We start from the raw sequence: 23,425 nt of genomic DNA, 5'->3' as shown, positions 1-23,425 counted from the left end.
CGGGTAACAACATAAATGAAATTGTGTCCTTTGCAGTTCGTTAGCAAACCTTCTTATTCATAGTTGGTATTTGTCTTTTCCCTACGGTGACATACACGGGGTGAACTATCTCATAGCACCATTGAGCCTTGTTTTGGAGATGATGTACACAGGTAACAGGAAACAGTAGCTCTCTCCCCCCCACCCCGCACCTCAAAATCTTCATATTTCTTACTACTTAGGCCATAGCTAACGACACCCCACCTTGCTCTAGAGCTTATGTAGATTATATATATATTTCATATATGGATATGTTTGTTTTCTTGAGATCAGATGAGCAAGATATATATGTTTCTAAAATTACTAATGTGAGGGTGTTGCTGATGAGATTTAAAAAAAGAGAAAAATGTCCCTGTTGGGAAAATGTAATTTTATCCTCGGGGCGATATAATTATGAAAACTCAGTCATTCTTCAAAAGAGTATTTAGAACTTAGGTCCCAGACCTTAAAACACTGAGGGCCCTCGAGATACCTCCGTCCACGTCATTTTAGAAGCGAGTCCTTGGGGTTTCAGGCGAGTGAAAGGACCTGCTTAAGGTCACACAGCTAGTTAGTGGTGGGAGCAAGACGAGAGCACAAACCACCGTTCCAGGCCGCCTTCTACCACAGCTGCTGTGCTTCCCATACACGGATGTTCTTACGTGCACAGCCAGGCCCTATTTAGAGTCTATTTAGAATCATGGCTGTGTGGTGTACAGGAGTGGTTTTGTTAAAAAGTTCTACTGCAAGAATAAAGCTTTGAAGATTAAGTTAAAAGGGATTGTTTAACTATCTGGCTCTAATCCTCTCATACAGACCGGTCGGTTACATTCGTCTAATATTGCATCTAAGCAGCTTTCCTGAAGCAACTGCCCACGTCACTAGGAATTAACACACATCTATCTCCTTTGAGATAAAGCAAAATACAATCTTACAAAAGAGTAAACATTTTATTATTTGTACACGAATCAGGTCGGTCTGAGGACACGCGAGCATCTGGCTAACTCATAAAAGTAGCTTTAAGCAACGGGATGGGGGTTGTGGTCGTTCACTGCGACATCATTTATCTACTGGCTAAGCAGGGAGAGGCCTCCGACTGTGAGGAGCAACGTGCTGGGGGCATCAGAAGGAGGGAATACAGAACAGCCACAGCCTCTTTTGGAAAGGCAGGGTCTGTGCAGGTCTCCGCAGAAGTCGTCTGCAGGACAGGCCTTCTGCGGTGGGAGGAACCCTCTGAGAGGGACTGCGAACCGACAGCCTCTGCTGGAAGAGTCTTGTCGGAACAGGATCCGCCCCCCAAACACACACATACACACACACACACACACACACACACACACACGGCATGAGCCCGGGCTCTGGGGACCGAGGGTGTCACAGGGGCACCACCTGAAGCGTGGGCAGGGGCCCCCGGGGAGGGGCTATGTACTCTTCTTCCCTGAGCAGCCGCAGCAGGATGTTTTTCTTATTCTTGGGCCAGCTGTAGACGTGAGTGTTCTGAAGCCAGGTGGGCACATGCTCCTGTGGGAGAGGGAAGGACAGGAGTGAAGGCCTTTAGAAACCTGGATTCCAGAGCCCAGGCTCAGTTCCCAAACTTCTATGGCTTCCCTTCGTGGGCGCGCCCTACTGAAGTCTCCTGGGAGTTGTGCTGTTTGGCTTTTGGAAGGGGTTAGCATGTGCAATGCTCCTGGCTTCGGGTGTAAGCTGTAGATCTCATTATGGAAACCACATGTGCGCGGCATTTTCTGTCAGCCTCCCAGGCTACCTGCCCTTTGTATTTCAACGTGCTTTTCACCACCTTCACATAAAAGGGGTAGGACAGAGGTCACGCAGAGTGATGGGAATTCCTTTGTGGCTTCAGAAGAAGTATGCCAAGGCTATGGGCTTAATCTAATTCATTATCCTTTCATTCCAGCGACACAGATCTGGCCTGCAGGAGAAGGAGCCCACCAGGTCTGTGATCAGGCAAAAAGCAGAAACTGTAAGCCGGGGATCGTGAGGGTGCCGATTCAGACTGCCCTCACGGGGTGGACATTCAGTTGGGGAGACAGACACGAATAAGTAAAATACATAGTGTGTTCGATGGTGATACATACTGTGGAGAAAAATAAGCCAGAGAAAGGGGAGAGGGAGTACTGGGCAGGGCTGAAAGGTTTGCAGCTTTAAGTGGAGTGTTTAGGAAAGGTCTCACTGAGAAAATGAGCAAAGACCTAAAAGAGCGGAGGGGGCCCAGCTTTGTGGATGTCTGGGTCCAGCCAGTGCAAAGGCCCTGTGGTGGGGGCGTGCCTGGCCTGTTCAAGGAGCAACAGGCCAGTGTGGCCAGAGAAGACTGAGTGAGATAGAGTAGGAGAGGAGGTCTGGAAGTAGAGGGGCCTGAGTCAGATAGGGCCTTGTAGGTCTTTCTCTGAGTGGATGGGATCCCTTTGGAGCCTGCAGAATAAGCTTTGAAGCAGCACCTGCTACCTGTCACGCATCATGCTGGGTGTGGATGACACCCAGATCCAAAAGACACAGTTACTGCCTTGAGGAGTTCCCGGCCTAACGATGGAATGTAAATGAAAATGTAAAGAAACTATTTTCTAGGCAATGGTGTACCAAAGGGGCAGGAGGTGGGAGCAGTCTGCCCTGAGCACAGGCAGCAAGGGGGTTGTCTGAAGAAGTTTTAAAACAACAATAAGACCAACTAAAAGTCGGTCTCCTTTTCCATCACCATGTTCCCCCAGCCCATCCCCTCCCAACCGCATCCCATTGACTCAAGGCACTAGAGCTAAGAGCGCTCAAAAGAGGAACAATTTAGTATATTGGCAAGGGGGATGAGAGGGCAGCAAATCTAGAGAGATTGGGTGCTAGAAGGCTAAGCAAGAGTTGACTACACAGACAGGTGAGGGAAGGGCACTGCAAGCAGGGGCAACGTGTGGGGCACAGAAACATGAAAGAACATGGCAGGTGTGGGGGCATGCTGAGATAGTCCGGTATGGCCAGAGCAGAGTCACTGGGCACATGGTGGGGAGAGAAGCCTGAGCAAGTGGGCTCAGCCCTCTTCTAAGGGGCCTCATCTGCCACGCTAAGAAAGGTGGATGCGATCCTGGAGTCAGTCGGAATCCACCACACAGTTTCTAAGCTGGAGAGAGACAGATCAGATCTACAATTTGGATGTTGCTCTTTGATGGCAGAGTAGAGGGTGGTTAGTACAGGGTCAAAGTAGACGGGAAGGCCAGTAAGGAGATCCTGCAGTGGGAGCAATGAGAGCCTGGGGCAAGGGGTGGAAATGCACGCTATCGCATGGAGGGGGGTGAGCTTCGGAACCCTAGATTGTCTCAGCTCATCTCTGCCTCCTGCCACATACAAGTCTCAGTGCAGTCCTGACATTTAGGGATCCTCCCGGGTGCAGCTGGGCCTAAGCTCAGGGTGCTGTGGTCTGAGTCTCAAGACATTCATCACACCTCTGCCTTCCCTTTGCCAAGCCTGGAACATGGCTTCAGATGGCTTTTGTCCCCATGCCCCAAACCTGCTGGCATGTTTTGGTGTAAAAACCCTCCTATGAACCACAGCAAAGCTCACTTTGGTCACTGTGTAGATTTAATTCCCGTCATCTACAGATTTGAGAGCTGAACTCTGTGCACCAAAATACATCTGTGGACAGTCAGCAAAAAAATGTACATATCTTGACTTTTATGTATGAGAGATAAGAAGTATCAGATGAACAGTTTTTTTCTCTCATGAGTTAAAATGCAAACTACTTCTTTGTGTGTAATGGCTGTTTGAACAATTAGGACAGCGATGGTCCATCAGATAACACCTTAAAACCTTCCTGATTCACGCTGCTGAGCTGCGTGCTACAACCTGTGGATCTTTCTGGTTAACACTGTTTTCTCTAAGGACCGATAAAAGAGTTCGCAAGCTTTTCCACTTAAAATCCCAGATAGCAAGCACACCAAAGCTTGAATTGTAAGGTTTTTTGCTTGCTTATTTCTTTGTTTACCTTCTTAGCATTCAGGAAGAGCACAGGAATGAATCTGAAATTCATGCTTCCTTGTTTTATGAACTCAATCTGCATCTGGAACAGAAAGAATTTGAAGGTTTGATTTCAGGAATGAGGAGGAGGAGTTAATGGCACCCAGGCCCATGCAAGTCCCGACAGCATTTTTATTCTGATTTCCTTGAGTGCCACACACCGAGACTTTTAAGTTCTCCCCATTACACATGCATGCCATTCACTCACTCATTAATCATTTATTGAAGGCCTATTAAAAGTCACACTCTGTGCTAGACTTCGGGTTTCAGGGATTAGGATACCTTCCAGGGTGTGCTGAGCTGGCTTGTATCGGCTCACGAAAGGCAGTTGTATGCCTCCCTTCCTAATTCTGTGTTCAGTGATTTCACACTGGTAGCTTGAAATTGGCCATGATGAGAGTATTTATACCATGGAAATGGGGAAATGCTACAAATCAGGCTTTTTTTGTTTTGTTTTGTTTTGTTTTGAGAACCAGGTTACCAGAACACTGCTGACACGATTCCTATCCTTCCAAAGCCAGCAGATTGGTGAGCAGGAAGAAGGGTAAACTGCCAACCACAGGGCACTGTGAAAAGTATAAAACTGCTGTGGAAGCCCAAAATGGGGGCCATCCATTCTACATCAGTGATTTGAAGGGCAGTTACAAGGGAGGTGTCACTTAGATACTGAAAGACAAGAAGAAGTTGGTCAGGCAGAGGAAGTAAGGGATGAAAGGAAGGACATTCTCAGTAGAGGAAACAGCATGAGCAAATGTCTGGAGGTGTGAAAGAATGTTGGTGGGGCTGGGACCAGCTAGCAATGCTTTGTGGATGGAGCACAGGATGGGCTAGGGAGGGAGTGGGAGATGAGACTGGGGGTCAACTGTGAGGTGCTCTGCCCGCCACACTGTAGGTCACACAGTTCCAGTTTGTTCTGACACTGCGGTGGCCCCCAAAGACTTAGCTGCCAAGAACTCTATCAAACCCAGAATTTTCAAGGTGAGGGGAGCTGGAGTCTTCCCAGTGCTGTGGCCAGCACAAAGCTCTCAGTCATCTGATGACAAGGAGATGAGGAATTATGTGTTCCCAAGTATTTCATCTTCTGATTGATTTTTTTTATCACTGAGAAGTCTTCATTGTGCAGGGGAATAAAAACAGGACAGAGAAGAAAGTGGCAGTGGTGACAGCTGGTTATTGAAGTCACCATAGAAACCCCCTCATAAACACACATACACACACACACACACACTCGCACACACGAATGCTCCACAAGGTTTTTTGTTCTCAGAACCACTGTCTTTTAAAATTTAGAGGACCAAAAGCGTAGTTTAAAATGATCCGTGTACTGTGCAACGTGAAAACACCAATCACCAGGAAAAACACGTGAAAGGAAGGGCACAGCGTTTATAAGTTACAAGGGAAGAAATGGATTTAGTCTCTGACTTCCATCCAGGACACTGAATCCGTAAAGTTTTGCTTGTCCACTAGGCCGCCCAGCCGGCTGGCGGCCAGACAGCCGCAGTGTATGCTTTCTCTCCTAGTTCCAGATCCGGGCTTTTTGTGAGGTCATTGGCCCTATGATGCCATTACTTGTGGCAACCTCTTCATTGCTTCTGTTCTAGAGGCTTCTGCTGCCTGGAGGGGGCCTGGAGGTCTTCTTATCTGGCCTCCTCAACCCCTCCAGTGATAAGGAAGGGCCCAAGACATCGTTGTCCCCAGAAAACTGAGTTTGGAGGCAATCTGGCTCCTGGCGGGGCACCGTCAGACAGGCTCTGGGGTTGGGCTGTGTTTTACTGCCTGGCATTGCCGCACACCAGCAGAGCTTGACAGGTCCCCTCAGGAACTGGCAGGGACCGGGAGCCCATCCCACACACCAGCTGTCAGCTCCCCGGACCGACAGCCTCCTAGACATGCAGACAGGACATGGAGTGCTTTGGGGCCATGCAGACCTGCAGCAGCCAGCTGTGACCCTTTGCAGGGCCCTGCCCATGGGCTGTCAGATTGGGAGAGGATGGAATGGAGGATGCTTAGCTCCTTATTCCTTGGCCTTATTCTCTGACCTCACCACCCTGCCTTGGCCTTTACTCTGGGTTGGTTCTAATCTCAAATAAGTGGTCGGCACTTGCTAGAAGAGGAGACAGATGGGGAAGCCTCACCCACCCACCCACTCTGCCTTTTTCCTGTGCTCCTGATCCACAGGACAGACCCGGACTTCAGTCAGCTTCCCCCGAGGTAAAGCTGCCCATCTCAGGCCTGCCTGGGTCCTGCCTTGCGCCGCTTACTTATTCTGTCTGGGCCACTTCAGCGTCCTGCCCCATTAGTCTGTGATCCTTTCTGCCCATTCCAGGTGCCTGTGGAATGTTTCAGTTGGAATGGAGCTTACAAGTTCTAGTCCAGTGGATGTCAAGCCTTTTTAAGATCTCAGAATCCTTGGTAAACAAATAAGCCTGAGAAAGGCAAACCAGCTCTGGCTGAGGTGGGGTGGGAGGCCCAGAGCCGCCCTGACCCCCAGCACCTATGGGCACCAGGTAGGGACTCCGTAGAACCATTTGAAAGTTACAAGTCTAGTCCAGCGTCCTAGTGAAGCGGAACTGTCTCCACAGCATCTCTGTCATCCTGGAAAGCAGGGAGATCACTAGCTCACAAAACAGCCAATTCCAAAGCTGGGTGATATTTTCGGTCAGAATGTTCTATCAGATGCCAAGCAAGCCTATCTTCCTATAAATTTCTCCCACTGGCTTTAGTTTGGCCAGGCCCCATGGTTCAGGTGTGGTGGTGGACTGTTGCTCATCTATTGTGAGCTCAGAACAATCCCTTCCCTTGATCTGAGCATCGAGATGTGCCATACACTTCACAGACATTATTTCATTGAATCTTCGCAACAACACTGTAAGTATAAGCGACCCATCGTATGATGAGGGACACGGAGGCACAGAGAGGTTTAGGCAGTTGGCCCACGGTCACCCAACTATACAGGAGGAAGCAGAATTTGAACCAAGTCCATGTGACACAATGGCATGCGTCCTTTCCACTCTGATACTCTCCGTCTAAGTCAGGGGACAGAATAGGACACAGATGCAGGAGCCCACTCTCCTCACAGCCCTGTCCCCGGCCCCTCTTGGGACTGCCCATTTGTTGGTGAACAACCAAGCCAGCAGAGCACTGTTTTCCAGAGCCCTGGGAGTTAGAGTTCACAGATGAATCTCCCCTTGCTACTGACAGGAACTGAGTCCCAGAGATGGGGTCACTTGCCCACAGTCCGGAAGGTTGCCTGGGCCAGAACCAACATCCCCCACTCCTGCCTGGGGTTCTTCACCCCTCACCGTGCCACTTTCGGTTGGTCTTTAGCGGAGGACGGGCCTTCACCGAAGAAAGCGCCCCTCTGTGCTGCGCTCTCCTCACCACTCACCATTCGATGAATGTACTTAGTATGTAAGCCATGCTCATCCTCGTCCAGATGCGACTCAGCACCTTCCACGTCCTGTTTGTATTTGGGGCTGATTGCTACAATTATCATCACTGTCTTCTGTTAATGAGAGAGAAAGCATGTTTATGGCAGTGTAGAGTGCGGTCCATTTGGTGAAGGCAGGCTGGAAACGGGCCAGCAGGACTGTAAGCGTTCTGCCAGACTGCCGGCTGCAGGGCTGGCTCATTCTCCGTGGAGAGTGAAAGGCCCTGCCCCCCCCCCAGCCTCGGGCAGACTCCTGCCTCCCCTTCTCCCCTCCGTCTTCCTCGCGGCTCCCTTCCAACGCAGAGCAAACGGCTCTGCGACGAGCGCTCCTAAAGGCAGGCGGTGCTGCCCACCATCTTGCACAGCCTCCACGGACAACCGTCCGACCGACGCCTGAATCCAGAAGCGGTGCGGCGTCGTGGATGGAAAGCCCCCTCCCTCCGGCCGCTGGGTGGAAGGTGTCGTGCCTGCGCCCCCGACTGCCCTGCTCGCGCGGGCCCTCCGCACAGCCACGAGGAGCGGCCCCTTCCGCACAAAGCAAACATCAGGCTGCAGACAAAAGGAGAAGCCACAAAGCCCCAGCCTGCTGAGACTCTGTCCCCCACCGCTCGCTCCAAAAGCAGCAGCTGAAGCAGCCCACACGGAAACACTCTGGCAGCAATCAATTTCTATCTTGTTAAAGCACAAAGTGTCCCAGTGGTCAGTAGAGATTCTGTCAGTGGAAAACAAATCACAGGGCTGCGAGTGGGCGCCTGGATGGGTGGGGGGTGGGGGGGTGCGCGGCATGGGCAGCCTCCCGGGAAAGCTCTGGAGCCCGATCCTGCAAAACACTTGGGGTGGCCTCGGATTAAATTGAATTCTGTCGCTCCCACCCTACTCCCTGCCTTCATTTCCTCTTTTCCCATTCTGGTCAAAAAAATTGTTTGCTCTGATTGTTATCAACCACCTGTGTCTGGTTTGACCGTTATTTCCTGCCTGTGCATGTCCACGAGGGTGACCCCATCCTTCCTTTGCAGGTCTCTGCACGGCTGCCAACAAGGGAGGCTTTGTTGGGACTTTCTCAGCTTTGGACTTGGTGGGTTTGCCAGTGCTTCTTTCATAAAATAACTCCACAGGCGAATTGTCTTTTTCACCAGAAAACGAGCTCAGAATTTGGGAATGTACTTACATCTCTAAGGTAGCGTTCCATCCACTTAATGATATCAATGCCTCGGATTCTATCCTCAAATATGTCAATCTAGGAGAAAAAGATGTGGGAGGTGGCTCTTAATGAGGAACTCTCTCTAGATGCAGAGCAAGAGAAAATACAAGAGACTACATGCATTTAAGATTGGAAAAATTACAAATGATTTTGCAGGGAGGAACATGTAAGTCTAAAAAAACCAAAATACAGTTTTCTTAAAGTGTTCCCTATTTTAACATTAGTAGGCATTTAAGTATTTAATATCCATTATTAGGATATAGTGGTACACATCAAAATGTATCTTTGGCTACACAATAATTATGTTTTAAAAATCCGAGAGACCTAGTAGACCAAGTTGGATATAAGCCAGCTATATATATATATATATGTAATTTGAAAGGCTAACATGATATCATCCTGGAACATTTTAATGAATGTGTGGGGTGCAAGTACTGAGATACAATTCTGGCACTTTCCTTGCATTAGCCAGGTCATTATTATGGTATTACGTCCAGTTTCGATCTATACATTTAAAAAGGATTGTATGAAACTTGGAGCAAATCCAAGCAACAGTCACAAAAACAATTACTGAGATGGTGGGAAAAGGTTTATGATGAAAGTCAAGAAGCAGAACTCTTGGGCCTTGAAAAGACTGATATTAAATATCAAGTCTTCAAAGGAATATTTGAAGGGGAGAAAAACCAGTTATTTTCTATTTTTCAGAAGACGAAATAAGGCGGCCTTTCTGGGGCTCCGGCTTGTCGGGCAGCCAGAGAGTAATGTGCGGGTGTACAAGGTGCTCTTGCTTAGAAGACGGATGCTATACTAGAATGGCTGACTCGGGGACAGTGTCCTCGAGGAGGGGTATTTGAGTCAGCCACACTGCTCTCAGATCAGTTGTCCTAAATGTCACTCCGCCATTTAAGACTGATCGAGTCCTAGCCATTCAGCAAGCTCTCCGGGCCATCTACCTCTTTTTCCTCACGTGTCCTGTCTACTTTACTCCCGGGCACCCCGAAAGCATAGCACAAGCCTCCCTGCTCTGTGAATCCTCCCCACACATTGACTTCCTCGTGCTCACCTCACCCGCCTCTGCCCCATTGTGACCAGTGGTCCTGGACAGTTAACACATTATTATAACATCCTTTCATTTGCTAAATGTCTCGTGTATGTCTGCCTTATCTCTTCATCGTGACTCTACTCTTCCTGTGGAACGAGAAAGTGCCTCGAGTACACCAAACTGTCAGACACGTACTGTTCATCAGGCAAGTTCAGAATATGTTTCTTTACTGATGGAACATCAAAAATGGAATGGGTTTCCTTTTGGCTTGGATGATTCCTGCTTTAAAATGTCAGATCGCCAATGACCACATGAGGTAACCTTGAGAAAGCTTGTGTGGCATTCTGTGACTGGATCGGTAACCCCCTTCTATTATATGAGACAGAAGCAATATAACATCGGGGTTGAGAAGAAACAGACAGCTGGGCTCTCCTCTTGGTCTACTCTTGGCTTCTGCACTTCCCACTTGTATAACTTTTAAAACATCACTGAAACTCTCTAAGTCTTATTATCTTTATTTGTAATATGTGGTTAACAAACCTACTTCCCAGGATGGTTGTGAGGATTAAAACAATTGGACATGGCAATATCATAATGCCAGGCTTGAAATTAAGTACTCAGTAAATGGTTATTTTAATTGTTAACCCAGCACCTAAATTATTTCTTGCCACTGAGGTGGGCTTTCTGGGAGGCAGAATGTGTTGGATTGTCTTTCCAGATCTCCGCCAAAGTCCACAGCTTCTGTCAGGCCAACTTCTCCACACAGCCACTGTTACAGGCCAAATTGTGTCCTCCCCCTGCCACCGCCAAATTCATTATATGAAGTCTTAACCCCCCAGTGTCTCAGTGTGACTGTATTTGGAGATACAGCCTTCAAAGATTTAATTAAGGTGAAATGGGGTCCTCTGGGTGGGCCCTGATGCAACATGGCTGGTGTCCTTAGAAAAGGAGATTAAGACACACGGAGCAAAGACCCCATGAAGACATAGGAAGAAGGTGGCCATCTACAAGCCGAGGAAGAGGCCCAGAATGAAACCAGTCCTGCCGACACCTTAATCTTGGACACGTCCAGCCTCCAGAACTATGAGGAAATACATATCTATTGTCTTTATAGCAGCACTAGCAAACCAATACAGCCTCCGTCTTCGGGTTGTCGTAACCACTGTTCCCTTGTCTCTTTAGACCTAGGGGTGGTAGCAACTCCCCGCTTTTGCTAGTCCCAGGATAGTGCTCTGTTCCCTGTGGATTTCTTAAAATTTACCTAGAGCTTTGAAAATAGTCCTTTCATTAAACTTCCCTTAGATTACCCATTAAGTGGTTTTTTGTGTTGTTTTTTTTTTTCCACTAAGGGGCTCTTGATGTATCAATATAGTAACTTAGCTGTCCAGGGTGGGGCTCTGTGATTCTACTACAAGGCTTCATAGTGATCAGGATCAAGGACAGACTTAAGTTCTGTCTAAGTAGCCCCTGATTGGTAAGGTCATAAAAACCTAACCTCTTTTCCAGGGGCAATCAGTATGCTTATTTGGAAATGACCAAAAGTAGGATCTTTTCTGAAATGTTGGCCTTATGACCTGCAATTTGATTTTATGTCATGGTTGCCACAGTGCTTTATTTCAGAAATGAGAAATTGAAATGTTGGTTCCTATGCAGTCAAGTGGGAATGTATAAATTGTATGCATTTTAAACTTGCAGACACTCCCATTAAAAAAAGTATAGACTAAAGAAAAAGTTGGATAAAAACTGTTAAATAATGCCAAGCAATCATTAAAATAGACATTTCATTACTAAGTATTTCTTTTTTATCCTTCAACATTGCTATTCATGGTTGTTTTCCTTAATTTTTCACCACTCTCCAGAATTCACTGTCATTAAATGCCCCAAGGGGGCCTCTGGGAAGGAAAAGATGTGATCTCAGTGTTTTAGGAAAGCCAGCCCTTGGAGTGGCCTCCAGTGGTATTTTATTTATCCTACAGAAGAACGTACATGACTTTAAGCTGTGCTGTTGGAAGGCACTGCAGGGAAACTTGGGGAGTGTGTGCTTCCTGAGATTCCTTGAGCCAAGATCACAGTGCACTGCAGGGCTGGGTTGTCTACCTCCCCTAGAACTAGACTAGACCAGCTGAGAACCTGGCCGTGGAGTCCTTGTCCGGAGGGCCATGGCCCCATCAAGGTGTGGAAGGCAGGTGGGCACAGTGGGCCTTGTACTTCAGGCCTCACTGCCCAGGGCCCCGCAGAAGGACCTGGTACAATAAGCAGGTGGCCTGGGGAAGCCTGCAGCCTCCTGCAGCACAGGAATCGCAGCCAAAGCAGGCGTGCTTGGTGAAAAAGGGCAAAGGTCCAAAGGGCCGCAAGGGCCCAGGATTTGCTTCAGGCCAGGGGCCAAGCTGCATTTGCGGTCAGCATTAATGCACACCGTCTGGCTGTTCGGAGGTACTCAGAATCGCTCAAAAAGCATGCAAGAAATAAGTGCTGGAGACTCTGGATAGCTTAAAACCTGGAAAATAATTACCTCCATCCATAAGCATTTAGTTCATAATCCCGTAACTCAAATAATATAGTTTGAAACCTCAACAGTTATTTATATATATTTTCTCCCTTTGTTTTTCTTCTCACTGTACTCACTTTAATTGTTCAGCCTTCTCTCGGGATAGAATACTTACTGCAGTTTGGAAGCCATTTACCAACAAGAAGTTCACGAATTTCACCACCTCCATGGCTGTGTCCATAGAATAGGTGATAAAGACTTTCCCTAAGAGAGATTTTTCACATTTATTAGAAACGAGTCAGATTATTCTATTCCGAACACTTGTAAATTGTATGCGATGTCTTTTGTCTTTCTAGAATAATAAAGTGAAACTTTGGGATGGGGGTGGTCTGAGGGCTTATGCCGGCAGCAGCTGGGAGAATTGCTGTCCTCAGGACATAGACGCGCAGACCCCAAGAGGCCAAGAGGCAGGGGGTCTGTCTAAGGGGGGTGCAGACTGCCCAGTGTGCAGGGAAAGAAGAATGCTGGCAGCCTGAGACAAACCAAGGAGGTCTGCTGAAAAACCACGTGAGGCATTAACAAAATCCATCACCCAGAACCTGCAGGTCCTTGAGATCAGGCCACCTCCTGGTTTCTTAGAGACACTTGGCACTGTGCCTAAGGAATACTCTCGCAGCAGGTCAAGAAGCCGAACCTTGCTAAGGGGCCACCCAGCAGTATCCTCTTTTGATCTCACGATGCTCTCTGCTGCCCTGAACTCTTGCTTGACAAGAGCAATTAGGGGAGAGGGAGGAAGTGGCTCCTTACCCCCTCCTGCCCTTTCTCCACTCACTGGTGGGAGAAAGGTCAGGCAGTTGGGGTACATGAAAGCAGAAATGTTACAGGAACGTCAGCGGCTTGAAGGACAGATGCCACCTCTGGGCATCCAGCATCACTGACTCCCTGCCTCCTCCCTAGGTCAGCCTGGAGCCACCGATGGCATTGTGCCCATGAGCCTGACCCAGTCAGGACGCAAACCGATGTTTTCTCAGGCTAAACTCTTGTGGGAAATTATTTGGCTAGCATGTTAATGTGACAGATGAATAATCTCTGTGTGTTGGCTTTTAGTCTGGAATGGACAGGCTCAATCTCAGGAAGTCCCTGGGGCAGAGCGTGGAGAAGAAAGGAAGGCTAGAGAGAAAATATAAGTGCGTGTGTATTCATCTATGTTTGGGCTCTGGTTTTTTTTGAAACAGATATCTCAAATAGAAATGTGTACAATGGTCAAATTGACTCATTTAAACAGCCAGGCATATTGATAGCACTCAATGTATCTACTATTCAACCAACTCCTGTGTAAGAATTTTAGGACTCCTTTATAGACTATAGTAAGATAAATATGATCTATAGACTGACATCAGGGTTCTATCCTATGCAAGGCAGCATCCATTCTCCAGAAATACTCAGGACTAAAATGTGTAAGATTTTAAGAAGATTAAAAAAAATTTTTGAATGATAAACAACAGTGGATCTTTACCATAGAAATCTTCTGGAGTCCTAAATGACTAGCGAGCACAGATTCCCTGGATGGGAGTCAGCAAATGCAAAAGGCTTGATTTTCATGTTTGGTTCAAAGAGGCACCCAGATTTGTAAAGCGCTTCTTAGAATTACCTGAGCTTCTCTAGCAAGCACAACAGAATATAAGAATTTCACAAGTAGTGGCTGCTTTTGTAAGATTTCTGGAACTTACTGTCCTGACTGACCTTAACATGAGACCGTTTTGGTGATATTTCAACATTTCTGGTTCTGGCTGCAAAATATGGAAAAAGAATCATCACCTGACACTTAGTCGAACGTTTCTTTAAATAAAAGGCTTAGTTTGCATTTGGTTGTAAAGCAGTATGGAGAATGTGAGACCACTTTTTCCAAACAAGATTGCTCACTCCTACAGGAAATGACCTCGTTCTTGATGGCTGCAGCTAATTTATGGCGAAACGCTAGGTCCCTGGCCAATACCACATGGACATCCAGTCAGTTTAGCCAGGGACGAGTCCCCTCACGAGCATCATTTAGAAGAGAGAGGCATTGGGGTTGTCACTGGAGCGTATGCTGGAGAAAACCCTGTGGTAAGCATTTTGTGAGGACTGTTGCTAGTGTCAGAATCACTAAAAACACTCATACAAAATGCTGGTTCCTTTTTTTGGTGAAGAGTAAAGAAGTAAAATTTATTTCCTGTGTATATGAGAAAAACCCAAGATTATGGGTGAATAATCATCAAGTACTCTGAAAGTATAAGACCTGACAAAAAGAAGGAAAAACAACATTGCAAACAACTTACGTAATTCTTCTGGCAAATTGCTTGTTTTCAGAGTCCCTCTGGCTGGAAGGTTACTAAGGGGTCTAGGGACAGCAGCTGGGGATGGAGCCTGGGGACCTAGGGCTCTCAACTCTGCAGGACACTCCAAGGACTCCTCAGGAACTCCAGCTCGATGTGGTGGCTGGTTATACAGTTGGTCCCTGGAAAAGAATACATTTATAGTCAAATTTTCGTTTTGTACAAAGGCAAACCTGGAGGGACAGAAAGCCTTTGAGATACCAGTGAGCTAGCTCTCTCCTCTACCTCTGTTTCTTTTCTGAGCCAGAAGGACGAGGGTTGCTTCATTGAATTTGAGTCAATAAGTAATTCGGCTGGCTGCCACATGTAAGGACCCGTGTTAGGGGTCGAAAGAGGGAGCTTGATTCGATTTCTCCATTCAAGGACTGTCTAATTGGGAAGATAAGTGGTATGCACAAGGCAGACATGGTCACCAATAAAAGAAAGTAGTATAATGCGTGATATACAAGGTTGGTGTTATAGGCATTCAGATAAAAAGGCAAGACTTTTAACTCATGATAACATTTAATTACGTATCAAAAGGTAGAAAAGGCCTTGCAGGCTTAAAGTATTTATGTTGTTGCTAATATATGGATGAAAATCTGATTTTGAAGACCCTTTAGAGAAGTTTCTACCACATTGTTCTATGGCACCTTTCTTATTTTTTTGGTCGCCGGTATTCCCATGAACGTCGTGCTGAGAACTGCCAGACGCACTCGTGGGAGATTTGGGAAGCCGAAAGAAATGGAAGCCATGCTTCAGCCACTTCTGCGGCTTCAGTTGAGAAGTGCTGCCGTGAGGTGCTGAGTTCCTCAGGAGGCATCCCAGTGTCCCCTTACCAGCCTCCCGAGTCAAGGTGAGGGCGGAGGCGTCCATTTTGGGTCAGTGCAGATCCAGCAGGTGCAGAATGGATCCGATCGTTGCAGTGGTGGTGGCTTCCTGATTCTGGATTGTGCTCTGGCAGCATGGCCTCGAATGGAGAGTTCTCTGGCGGCTTTCTGATCTTCTGCCTCTCTCGCTGTGATGGAGGAAGCAGCTTCTTCGGCGTCCCACTCTGAGGTGCTGCTCTGGGATCTTTCCTGGAAGCCTGGCCCAAAGCTTGCTCCTCCAGCCTCCAACAATTCTGTAAGCGCCCACCCCCCTATGTCAAATCCCTTCTGCTGAAAATAACTAGAGTTGTTTCTGGTTTCTATCACTGAATCCTGACTGATAGGGGGGCTAACACTGCGTCTGTAATGTTTTATTTCTTAAAAAAAACTCTGAAGGACGTGTGGCAATATGTTAACATTTTAAAAATCTAGGGAGTGGGAACATGGATATTTGTTATTTGTTGTAGGTTTGAGATTGTTTTATATTCTAAATTTTAAAAACTGTTTTGATTTCCAAATTGATGTGTATCTGCCCAGTTTTTTATAGATTATTGCATATGCTTATATTTTTACCCAAAGGAGTAAGAAAAATTTTGAAAGTCTTATGCAACGGGATTTAAAATAAAATTACACAGAATCTCAAGTGTACTATATTTCTGAAGTGTGAATGTTTGAGGAAATTATTTTTGTTTTAGATTTTTACTAATAAATAGAAAAAAAATCCCTATAAAATATGCCCTCATCTAATGGGGACCCAGTTCCATATCCTTTTTGCATTAAATTCCTTTATACCAAAAGTTGCTTGGTTGTTATAGAAGGAAATTGCTCATTTGATTAAAAAAAAATGTTAAAGCTTTGGTAATGTCAAAAAACTTCCATGTAAAAACAATATCATGGCTATTAATGACAGAGTAAAGTTTCTGTGTCAAGGTTTGCTTTCAAATTTATCACTAAGCGGAGGATTAGCTTCATTACCTGAACTTATTTTTCATTATCCTAAAATGATAAAATAAATACAAGGAGACCATAGCAGGCTTAAATTGATGTTACCAAAGCAATTCCTCTGTACTAACTTCGCAATTCTTCTGTAAATCTGAAAATATTTCGAAATAAGTGTTTATTTAGAAAATTACCATTGCCTCCCCTATCCAATGCCAGTGGACATGTTTCCATAAAGATGCTTAAGTTTTGTTTGTTTTCTTGACTTGTAGATATTTCTTATGCAAGAGTACTTATTTGGTTGTAAAATCACATTTTCCTGATTTCATTATTTAAACTCCATGCAATTTTTTAAAGTTTATTTATTTAAGTAAACTCTACACCCAACATGGGGCTTGAAGTCACAACCCTGAAATCAAGAGTCGCATGATTCTCCAATGGAGCCAGCCAGGTACCCCAAACTCTGTGTAATTTTGTTCTCAGAAAATAAGGGCTCTGTCAGGAAGGAAAATCTGAGAATGTATGGGCTTTTGAGGAAAGGGGGAAGCAGGCACGTGCCTTATCTGCCATCGTAAATAGAATGCGCTTTTCTTCTTTTAATGAACTTTCTGAGCTAATTACCAACTTCTGCATTTCTGAAAAATCTGCTTTAAAAGGACCTTTGTATCTCATTCTATTCTCAAAACAGAATGTAATTTTACTTTGAGTGATATATAAAAATTGTGCTTGAGCAAGAGCAAACATTTCATCTACTCTTCAATTTTGTCTTAAATTAAGGAGTTCCATTTCTAGGAGTTCTTCCTCTGTATTTTAGATCCATAAATTAAGAGAAGAGGAAAATGTGAAGAAGAGGCAAAGGAGAACAATGAGGGGAGACATGACTGAAGGTTAGACAACTGGTCTGGTGCAGCAAAGCCAGAAATGGTTTTCTGGAAGAAGTATCAGAAAGACCTAATAATGGCGCTCCATATGTGTGGTTGCTTATATTAGAAAAGAAAACAATGGGCTTTTTAAAATTGCTACGGAGAGCTAATTTAAAATTTCAAAGTAAGACATGGGTTTAAACAGGTGTAGAAACTAGGGATATAAGCATGAATTTCCTAATGGTGGAAGTCAGTCACAGTAAAAACAAAAATCTATTTCTGGGCTAAAAGGCCAGGTGACTTGACAGTAAAAGGAGGGGGTGTCCCTTGGCATCTTAAGAGCCTTTCTTTCAAGAGAATTTTGACGAGTCACCAGTGACTTTAATGTATCTGGTGAAGAGATTCTTGTCCACCAGCTGCCATTTCCTCCTGACTTGAAGAGTCTGTTCCCCTGCAGGGCTCGGTCACTAGCCTGGGTGGCACACCAACAGAGAGTTGTGATACATCTCGATCCCATTGGCATCATTCTTTTTCCCACTAAAAAATGTCTGAAATTTGGCCCTGTCATAGTGATACCTCGGGAGCCCTGGGGAGGAGTAGTCTCTTTGTGCGGGCCTCTGGTCTTGGTCCCAGGGGCTGGGGTAGTTCAGGACGACCTTCTGCACAGGGTGCGGGCCCCTCACGCTGGCTCCAGGGACAGGCTGCCCGCACACAGCTGGCTGGACCACTTGCTGGTAGGCTGCTCGAGGGTGGTCGTGGCTGCCTGTAGGTGAAGACAGCAAAGTGAACAGGGCAGAATGACTCTAGGGCCTTCGTGTGAAAGCAGAAGCTCACTGCCAATTTTTGTCTCCATACTGTGGGTTTCAGATATCAGTTACCACCTCTGTAATGCTTGCCATATTTCTGTACTATTATTTACTTGATCGTTTTCATTAAATTGAGTCATTTTTCCCTAAATAAAAACATCTGTGAAATCACGAGTTTGGTGTTCTAATTGGAAAGCACAGAGCTCCACACAGGCCTCTGTTTTAATAAGATACTTAGGATAATCCAACCACGAAAAACTCTCACACCACCATTCTGACCATAATTTTCCAAGTTTCTAGAATCTAAGGCTAGAAGTTATCTCCATGATAGATATAGATACAGAATCGCTACTCTCTTCTTTCCTTCCCCCAAGGGGACACAACACACACACACACACACACACACACACACACGCTCACACATGCTCACACACACATATACCATTCCCTTAGGAAGAAGTAAATGAATGATGAAACTTGGCTCATACCTCTGGGAAGTAGCTAACCGGCTGGCAACACCTCCCAACTTTCTTGGTCTTCTCTTGTTAAAGCCTACATGCACTTGGGGCCACGGCAGTTAGAAAAGGGCAGGCCCCGGGGCACAGCCAGGGCTGGTGATGACTTATGTGCACGTGTAACCTACAAGAAAGTGGGTCCTAGCCAGGCCCAGGAGCAGCAGGGTCCCCAGGGAAGAGGGGCGGCCTGCCTGATCAGGTGAAAGAAGAGAACTGAAGGCCAGAGGAGGGATGCAGGGAAACCAGGCAGGGGGAGACAGGAAGCCCCTCAGGGACCTGCCCAGGCCCCAAGGGGCTCAAATGGGAAATCTAAGCCGTAAGTGTGCAGATGCGCCTTAGGGATGGGTCTAGCCTACAGAGGGGTTGGAGAGAACTGAGTGGATAAACTGCAAAATAAACCATGAGTACCTCCTCACGATCCACGCTCCGCCACCTCTGCCCAAGAAGCCGGGTGATCAGGAGGCAGAGCTGGTTACAACGAGAAGGAACCTTGTTTTTCAAAACAACATGTATTGGTCTTTATTCTTTTTCTGATAATAATAATAATAATAATAAGAAGAAGAACTATAAGAATGTTTGCTGGGGCGCCCGGGTGGCTCAGTCGTTAAGCGTTTGCCTTCAGCTCAGGTCATGATCCCAGGGTCCTGGGATCGAGACCCGCATCTGGCTCCCTGCTCCATGGGATGCCTGCTTCTCCCTCTCCCACTCTCCCTGCTTGTGTTCCCTCTCTCACTGTGTCTCTCTCTGTCAAATAAATAAATAAAATCTTAAATAGTAATAATAATGTTTGCTTGCTGTGAAGGTAGGATACATGCAGGAAGGTAGAGCAAAATAAAACTAGCAAGCAAGCAAGCAAGTCATAGACAAGGTAGGTTGGAACCAGAATGTGGGGGGGTGAGAACATGGCTGGGGATTTTATTCTTGGTTTGGCAGTCAGCAGCCCTGGATGTTTTCAGGGGAACAATAGCCTCAAGTATAGATAGAAACCAAATAATGTACATCTTCACTGCCTCCAGGTCTCCACTGCCTGACTCAGGCAACTTGGCTGGGTGACCCTGGAAATGTGGCCAAGCCAGTCTCTCAAGCATGGTCAGGTTCCCTGGGTTCAAGCTATTGTCTGCTTTGACACAGGACACCAGCCAGGTCCTTCCTGTCACCTCTCTAATCCAGGCTGTCTCCTGGCCCTGCCCATTGTGCCTCCCTGCAACTGCTTAGGGTTGGTCTTGATGTTGGGGGCTTAGGGAAGGGGAGGGCGGTGAAGAGATGTTCCTGGATCTATCTCAGCTCCCTGGCTGATAAAGGAGACCAGGACTTGGAGAGCACCTCCACGAATGGGGACACAGGACTGCACAACAAGATATACCCCACAGATTTTGCTCTTACAGCCATTCCGGGGCAGGTCACATATATTCCAAGGGGTCCAATGGCCAGGTAGAATTTCAGGACAGGGACGCCTGGGTGGCTCAGTCGGTTAAGCGGCTGCCTTCGGCTCAGGTCATGATCCCAGGGTCTGGGATCGAGCCCCGCATCAGGCTCCCTGCTTGGCGGAGAGTCTGCTTCTCCCTCTCCCTCTGTCTGCCACTCTGCCTACTTGTGCTCTATCTCTCTGTTAAATAAATAAATAAAAATCTTTAAAAAAAAAAAAAGAATTTCAGGACAACAGGGCAGGTTGTTACTACTGCTCCTTTTCCCTAGAAAAGGGAAAAAGTACCGCGGCCATCAGGTCCCCAGGTGGGGGCCAGCCCTGCTTTTAGAGGAGGCTCGTATGAGTGGACCATTTACAAAACCAGCTGCAGCTACAACCCTCCGGAGATCTCCCCTTGCACTTAAAATCCTCCTTGCATGATTGGGTCCCTGCCCTTGACCTTAGCCCCTTGTATGCTCTCCCAAGCTCACCAAGCCCCAGCTACCCTGGTCATCTTTCTGCTTGAATACCCCAAGCTTGTCCCTAACTCTGGGATCATGAGATGGCCATCCTCTCTGCCTAGCATGTTCTCGCACTCTATCTTTACAGACCAACTTCTTGTCATTCTGGGCTCAGCTCCCACACTAGCCTGTTCAGAGGGGCCCACCCCCTCACGCAGTTGCCTTAATCTATCCCCCCGATTTTATTTTCTTCATAGCGCTTATCGTGTGTATGAGTAAGCATGACTCTTGTCAACTTTTGGTCTGCCTTCCCTATTAGCATCGAAGGTCTGTGAATGGAGATTGCATGCTCTCAAAGCCAATTTCCCACACCCAGAAAAAGAGAAGCCATGAGACCGGCTACTTATCTGCAGTCCACTTTGGTCTTTTTTCTCCAGTGTCTCCCTCCACAAGGAGAAAGGAGAAAAACAAGGTAAAAGAGGAGAAACTTTGCCAGTGGCCTTGAAAGTTTTTAATGTCTGCAACCATTTTTGCTTCCCATATCCATTAATAAGTGGCTAATAAAGGTTTTATTTGCTTTAAAAGGACCACCAGGCTCTAATCATAGGGTTTGTTTCTTTTCCAGAGAGCGGATGTTAGTGCTCTTAATCAAAAGCCTTTGAATCAAGGTCATGTGATTTCTAACAGATTATTTCCCGCACAACATGTTTTTGTCTCATAGCAACAAATCATGTCATTAAAATCACTAAGGCATGTGGGCTAAGGTTTGATTAGCTGTAACTTTCATTTCTGAAATGGCCACCTGCGGTAAAAACCTACACCGGTTTCCGCAAGCAGATGAAAATGATCCACCTTACCAATTTTTAAGAATTGACAATAGAGTCCTTGATGCTGTGCTTTGATTGGTTAAAACAAAGAAATATTGAACACCAGAGGGTCAATCAAAAACAAGCTTTCCCTTTTGTGAGTGAAATTTGGTTGTGTGGAGAATTGGCTAAATGCAAACGTTTATCAGGTACACGAGGATATTTTCATTGCTCACGTTTTAATCATTCTGTTCCATGATTTTGACCAAACCTTGCTCGTTTAGTTGGGTACTCTCTATAGAATCATGGCTTACGTTTATTGAACACTCGCTACATGCCAGATACTGTACGAAGTTTCTTATTTGGGATTATAGAGTTCAATTTTCTGTTTTCCTAAAGAAGTTTAACTTACAATAAAATCCAATTCCTTACCCTGGTCCTTTCATCCTTCACCTTCTGGCGTAGCTCACCTTGCTCCAGCCCCCCTGGCTTGCTTTTGGTGCCTTCACTACACCGAGCTCCTTGCTTCCTTCGCTTTCTTATCCTTCAGATTTCAGCTCAGATGTGTCCTTTTAAAGAGGTCTCCTCTTGCCATCCTACATGTCTAACACCCAGTTTCTTCTTGCATAGCACTTAGACCTTGTTGTTTTGTTTGCTGATCTCTCCTGTCTGGCTCTCTAGGAGACTGTGAACTCCATGGAGACAGGACCACATGTGTTTGATCACTGTACACCCAGTGCCTGGCATAGGACTGGGGAAATATTTGTTGGATAAACTGATAAATGAATGGACAAGTTCTGTTGCCAAGTCCCATTGACCTCCCTCCTTTCCTTCCCTCCCCTCTTCCACAAGACCATGAAAGACGGCCTTTCCAAGGCTTGCTATCACAAAGGCTGTACTCATGATTAGGGATTACTCCTTTCCCCAGGAGGCAGGGAACAGAAAGAACTTCTTCTTATTCATTCAACAAATATTTGTTGAACCTCTGTTGCTAGCCATGCAGTGAACATAGATAAATAGGATACAGTTTCTTTGAGTAGCTCAAAATAAAGAGAAAATCTGTGTGTCTGTGGGTGTCTGTTTTGAAACACAAACCCACACTCGTTAGTATGTGAGAAGGGGAGGCGTGCAAGTCGGCAGTCACCTACTTGGTAGACTTAAGAATTACTGCCCAAAAATATCTCCCCCACTGACTTGTCCTCAGTGCCTAAAATTCCATCAAGAGAATTTATTCTGTAGGAGCCTGGAGGATAGAAGGTGGTGGATGATGGGACAAACAAGTGATTTGTGAGCACGGTAACTCCTCAATTCTGAGGCAGGGTTAATCACAGAACAAAAATACAAATCTTGCACACTCATAAATGGGTGCCCAGAACTGTATGTTATTTATCAATCTTATGATCCTCTTGGCCTGGGTACACACGGTCTTCATGTTACTAGCCTTTTACCACTTGGAATTTGTAAAACAAATCCTAAACAACGTTTTCCACTTATCAGTCAAAACATTCAACGTTTTTCTTCCTTATTAAGCATGGTATTACAAAAGTATGAGAGAGAAAATAAAATCTGATTTTCAAGTTGTCAAAAAGCATGATGATACAACGCAATCAGTTTGGCCAGGAAACAAAATGGCCAACATAAACTGTTACCGGAACACCCACAGCTGTAAGCAGCTGTGGTTCCTGAAAGGCAGCTCCTTTCTTGATCATTTCTTCCATCTGGGTTATTTTTTCCTTACTTTTAATTATGCATGCACTCCAGCATACAAATAATCACTTTTTTGGGTTTCTATGAGTAATAGTAGGCATTTGCCCACAGTTTTATTTTATTCGGTCTTCTTGGTAGAGAAAGCGAACATTTGAAGAGTAAAATAAAGGCTCTTTAGATTTCATACATTCTTTTTTTTCCCAAGTGATTTGCATCATGGGTTTTATTTGATTGCACAGCCATGATCTCCATTTTGGTGACCTTCAGTGGAAGGATTCTGAGATAGTAAGAGGCCACCTTCGCTGGGGGACTGGTTGGGGGTAGGGGAGAAAACACGGGCTTATTCGACTTCTACTTACTCTCTACTCATTTTCACCTGCTTTGAACTTTTTTTTTTTACATAAAAGCGGTAACAAGTATGCCTCCTTTAACTTGCAAAGACGAAGGTATGCCATTTGCATGGCGATCATTATTTATTTATATTTTCATTAACGGATGAGGAACTAA

The 23,425-nt window shown here is 46.0% G+C and overlaps 1 protein-coding gene across 5 annotated transcripts in view; it reads right to left on the bottom strand.

Moving 5' to 3' along the window:
* Positions 1 to 958: 958 nt before the first annotated feature.
* Positions 959 to 23,425, bottom strand: part of TRAF3IP2 (TRAF3 interacting protein 2) — a 48,630-nt gene continuing 26,163 nt past the window's right edge. For all 5 annotated transcript variants that reach the window (XM_021693380.2, XM_021693382.2, XM_021693381.2 and 2 more), the window contains 7 exons: positions 17,795 to 17,981; positions 14,512 to 14,690; positions 12,369 to 12,457; positions 8,631 to 8,699; positions 7,421 to 7,537; positions 4,001 to 4,075; positions 959 to 1,539 (listed from right to left, as the gene is read on the bottom strand). In XM_021693380.2, coding sequence (XP_021549055.1) covers positions 1,393 to 1,539; positions 4,001 to 4,075; positions 7,421 to 7,537; positions 8,631 to 8,699; positions 12,369 to 12,457; positions 14,512 to 14,690; positions 17,795 to 17,981 — 863 coding nt within the window. In that variant the 3' untranslated portion in view covers positions 959 to 1,392. The remainder of the gene's footprint in view (positions 1,540 to 4,000; positions 4,076 to 7,420; positions 7,538 to 8,630; positions 8,700 to 12,368; positions 12,458 to 14,511; positions 14,691 to 17,794; positions 17,982 to 23,425) is intronic.

Source organism: Neomonachus schauinslandi, chromosome 8 (assembly GCF_002201575.2).
Source record: "Neomonachus schauinslandi chromosome 8, ASM220157v2, whole genome shotgun sequence".
In the NCBI taxonomy this organism is placed as follows: Eukaryota; Metazoa; Chordata; class Mammalia; order Carnivora; family Phocidae; genus Neomonachus; species Neomonachus schauinslandi.
This window is presented reverse-complemented; position numbering and strand designations above follow the sequence as displayed.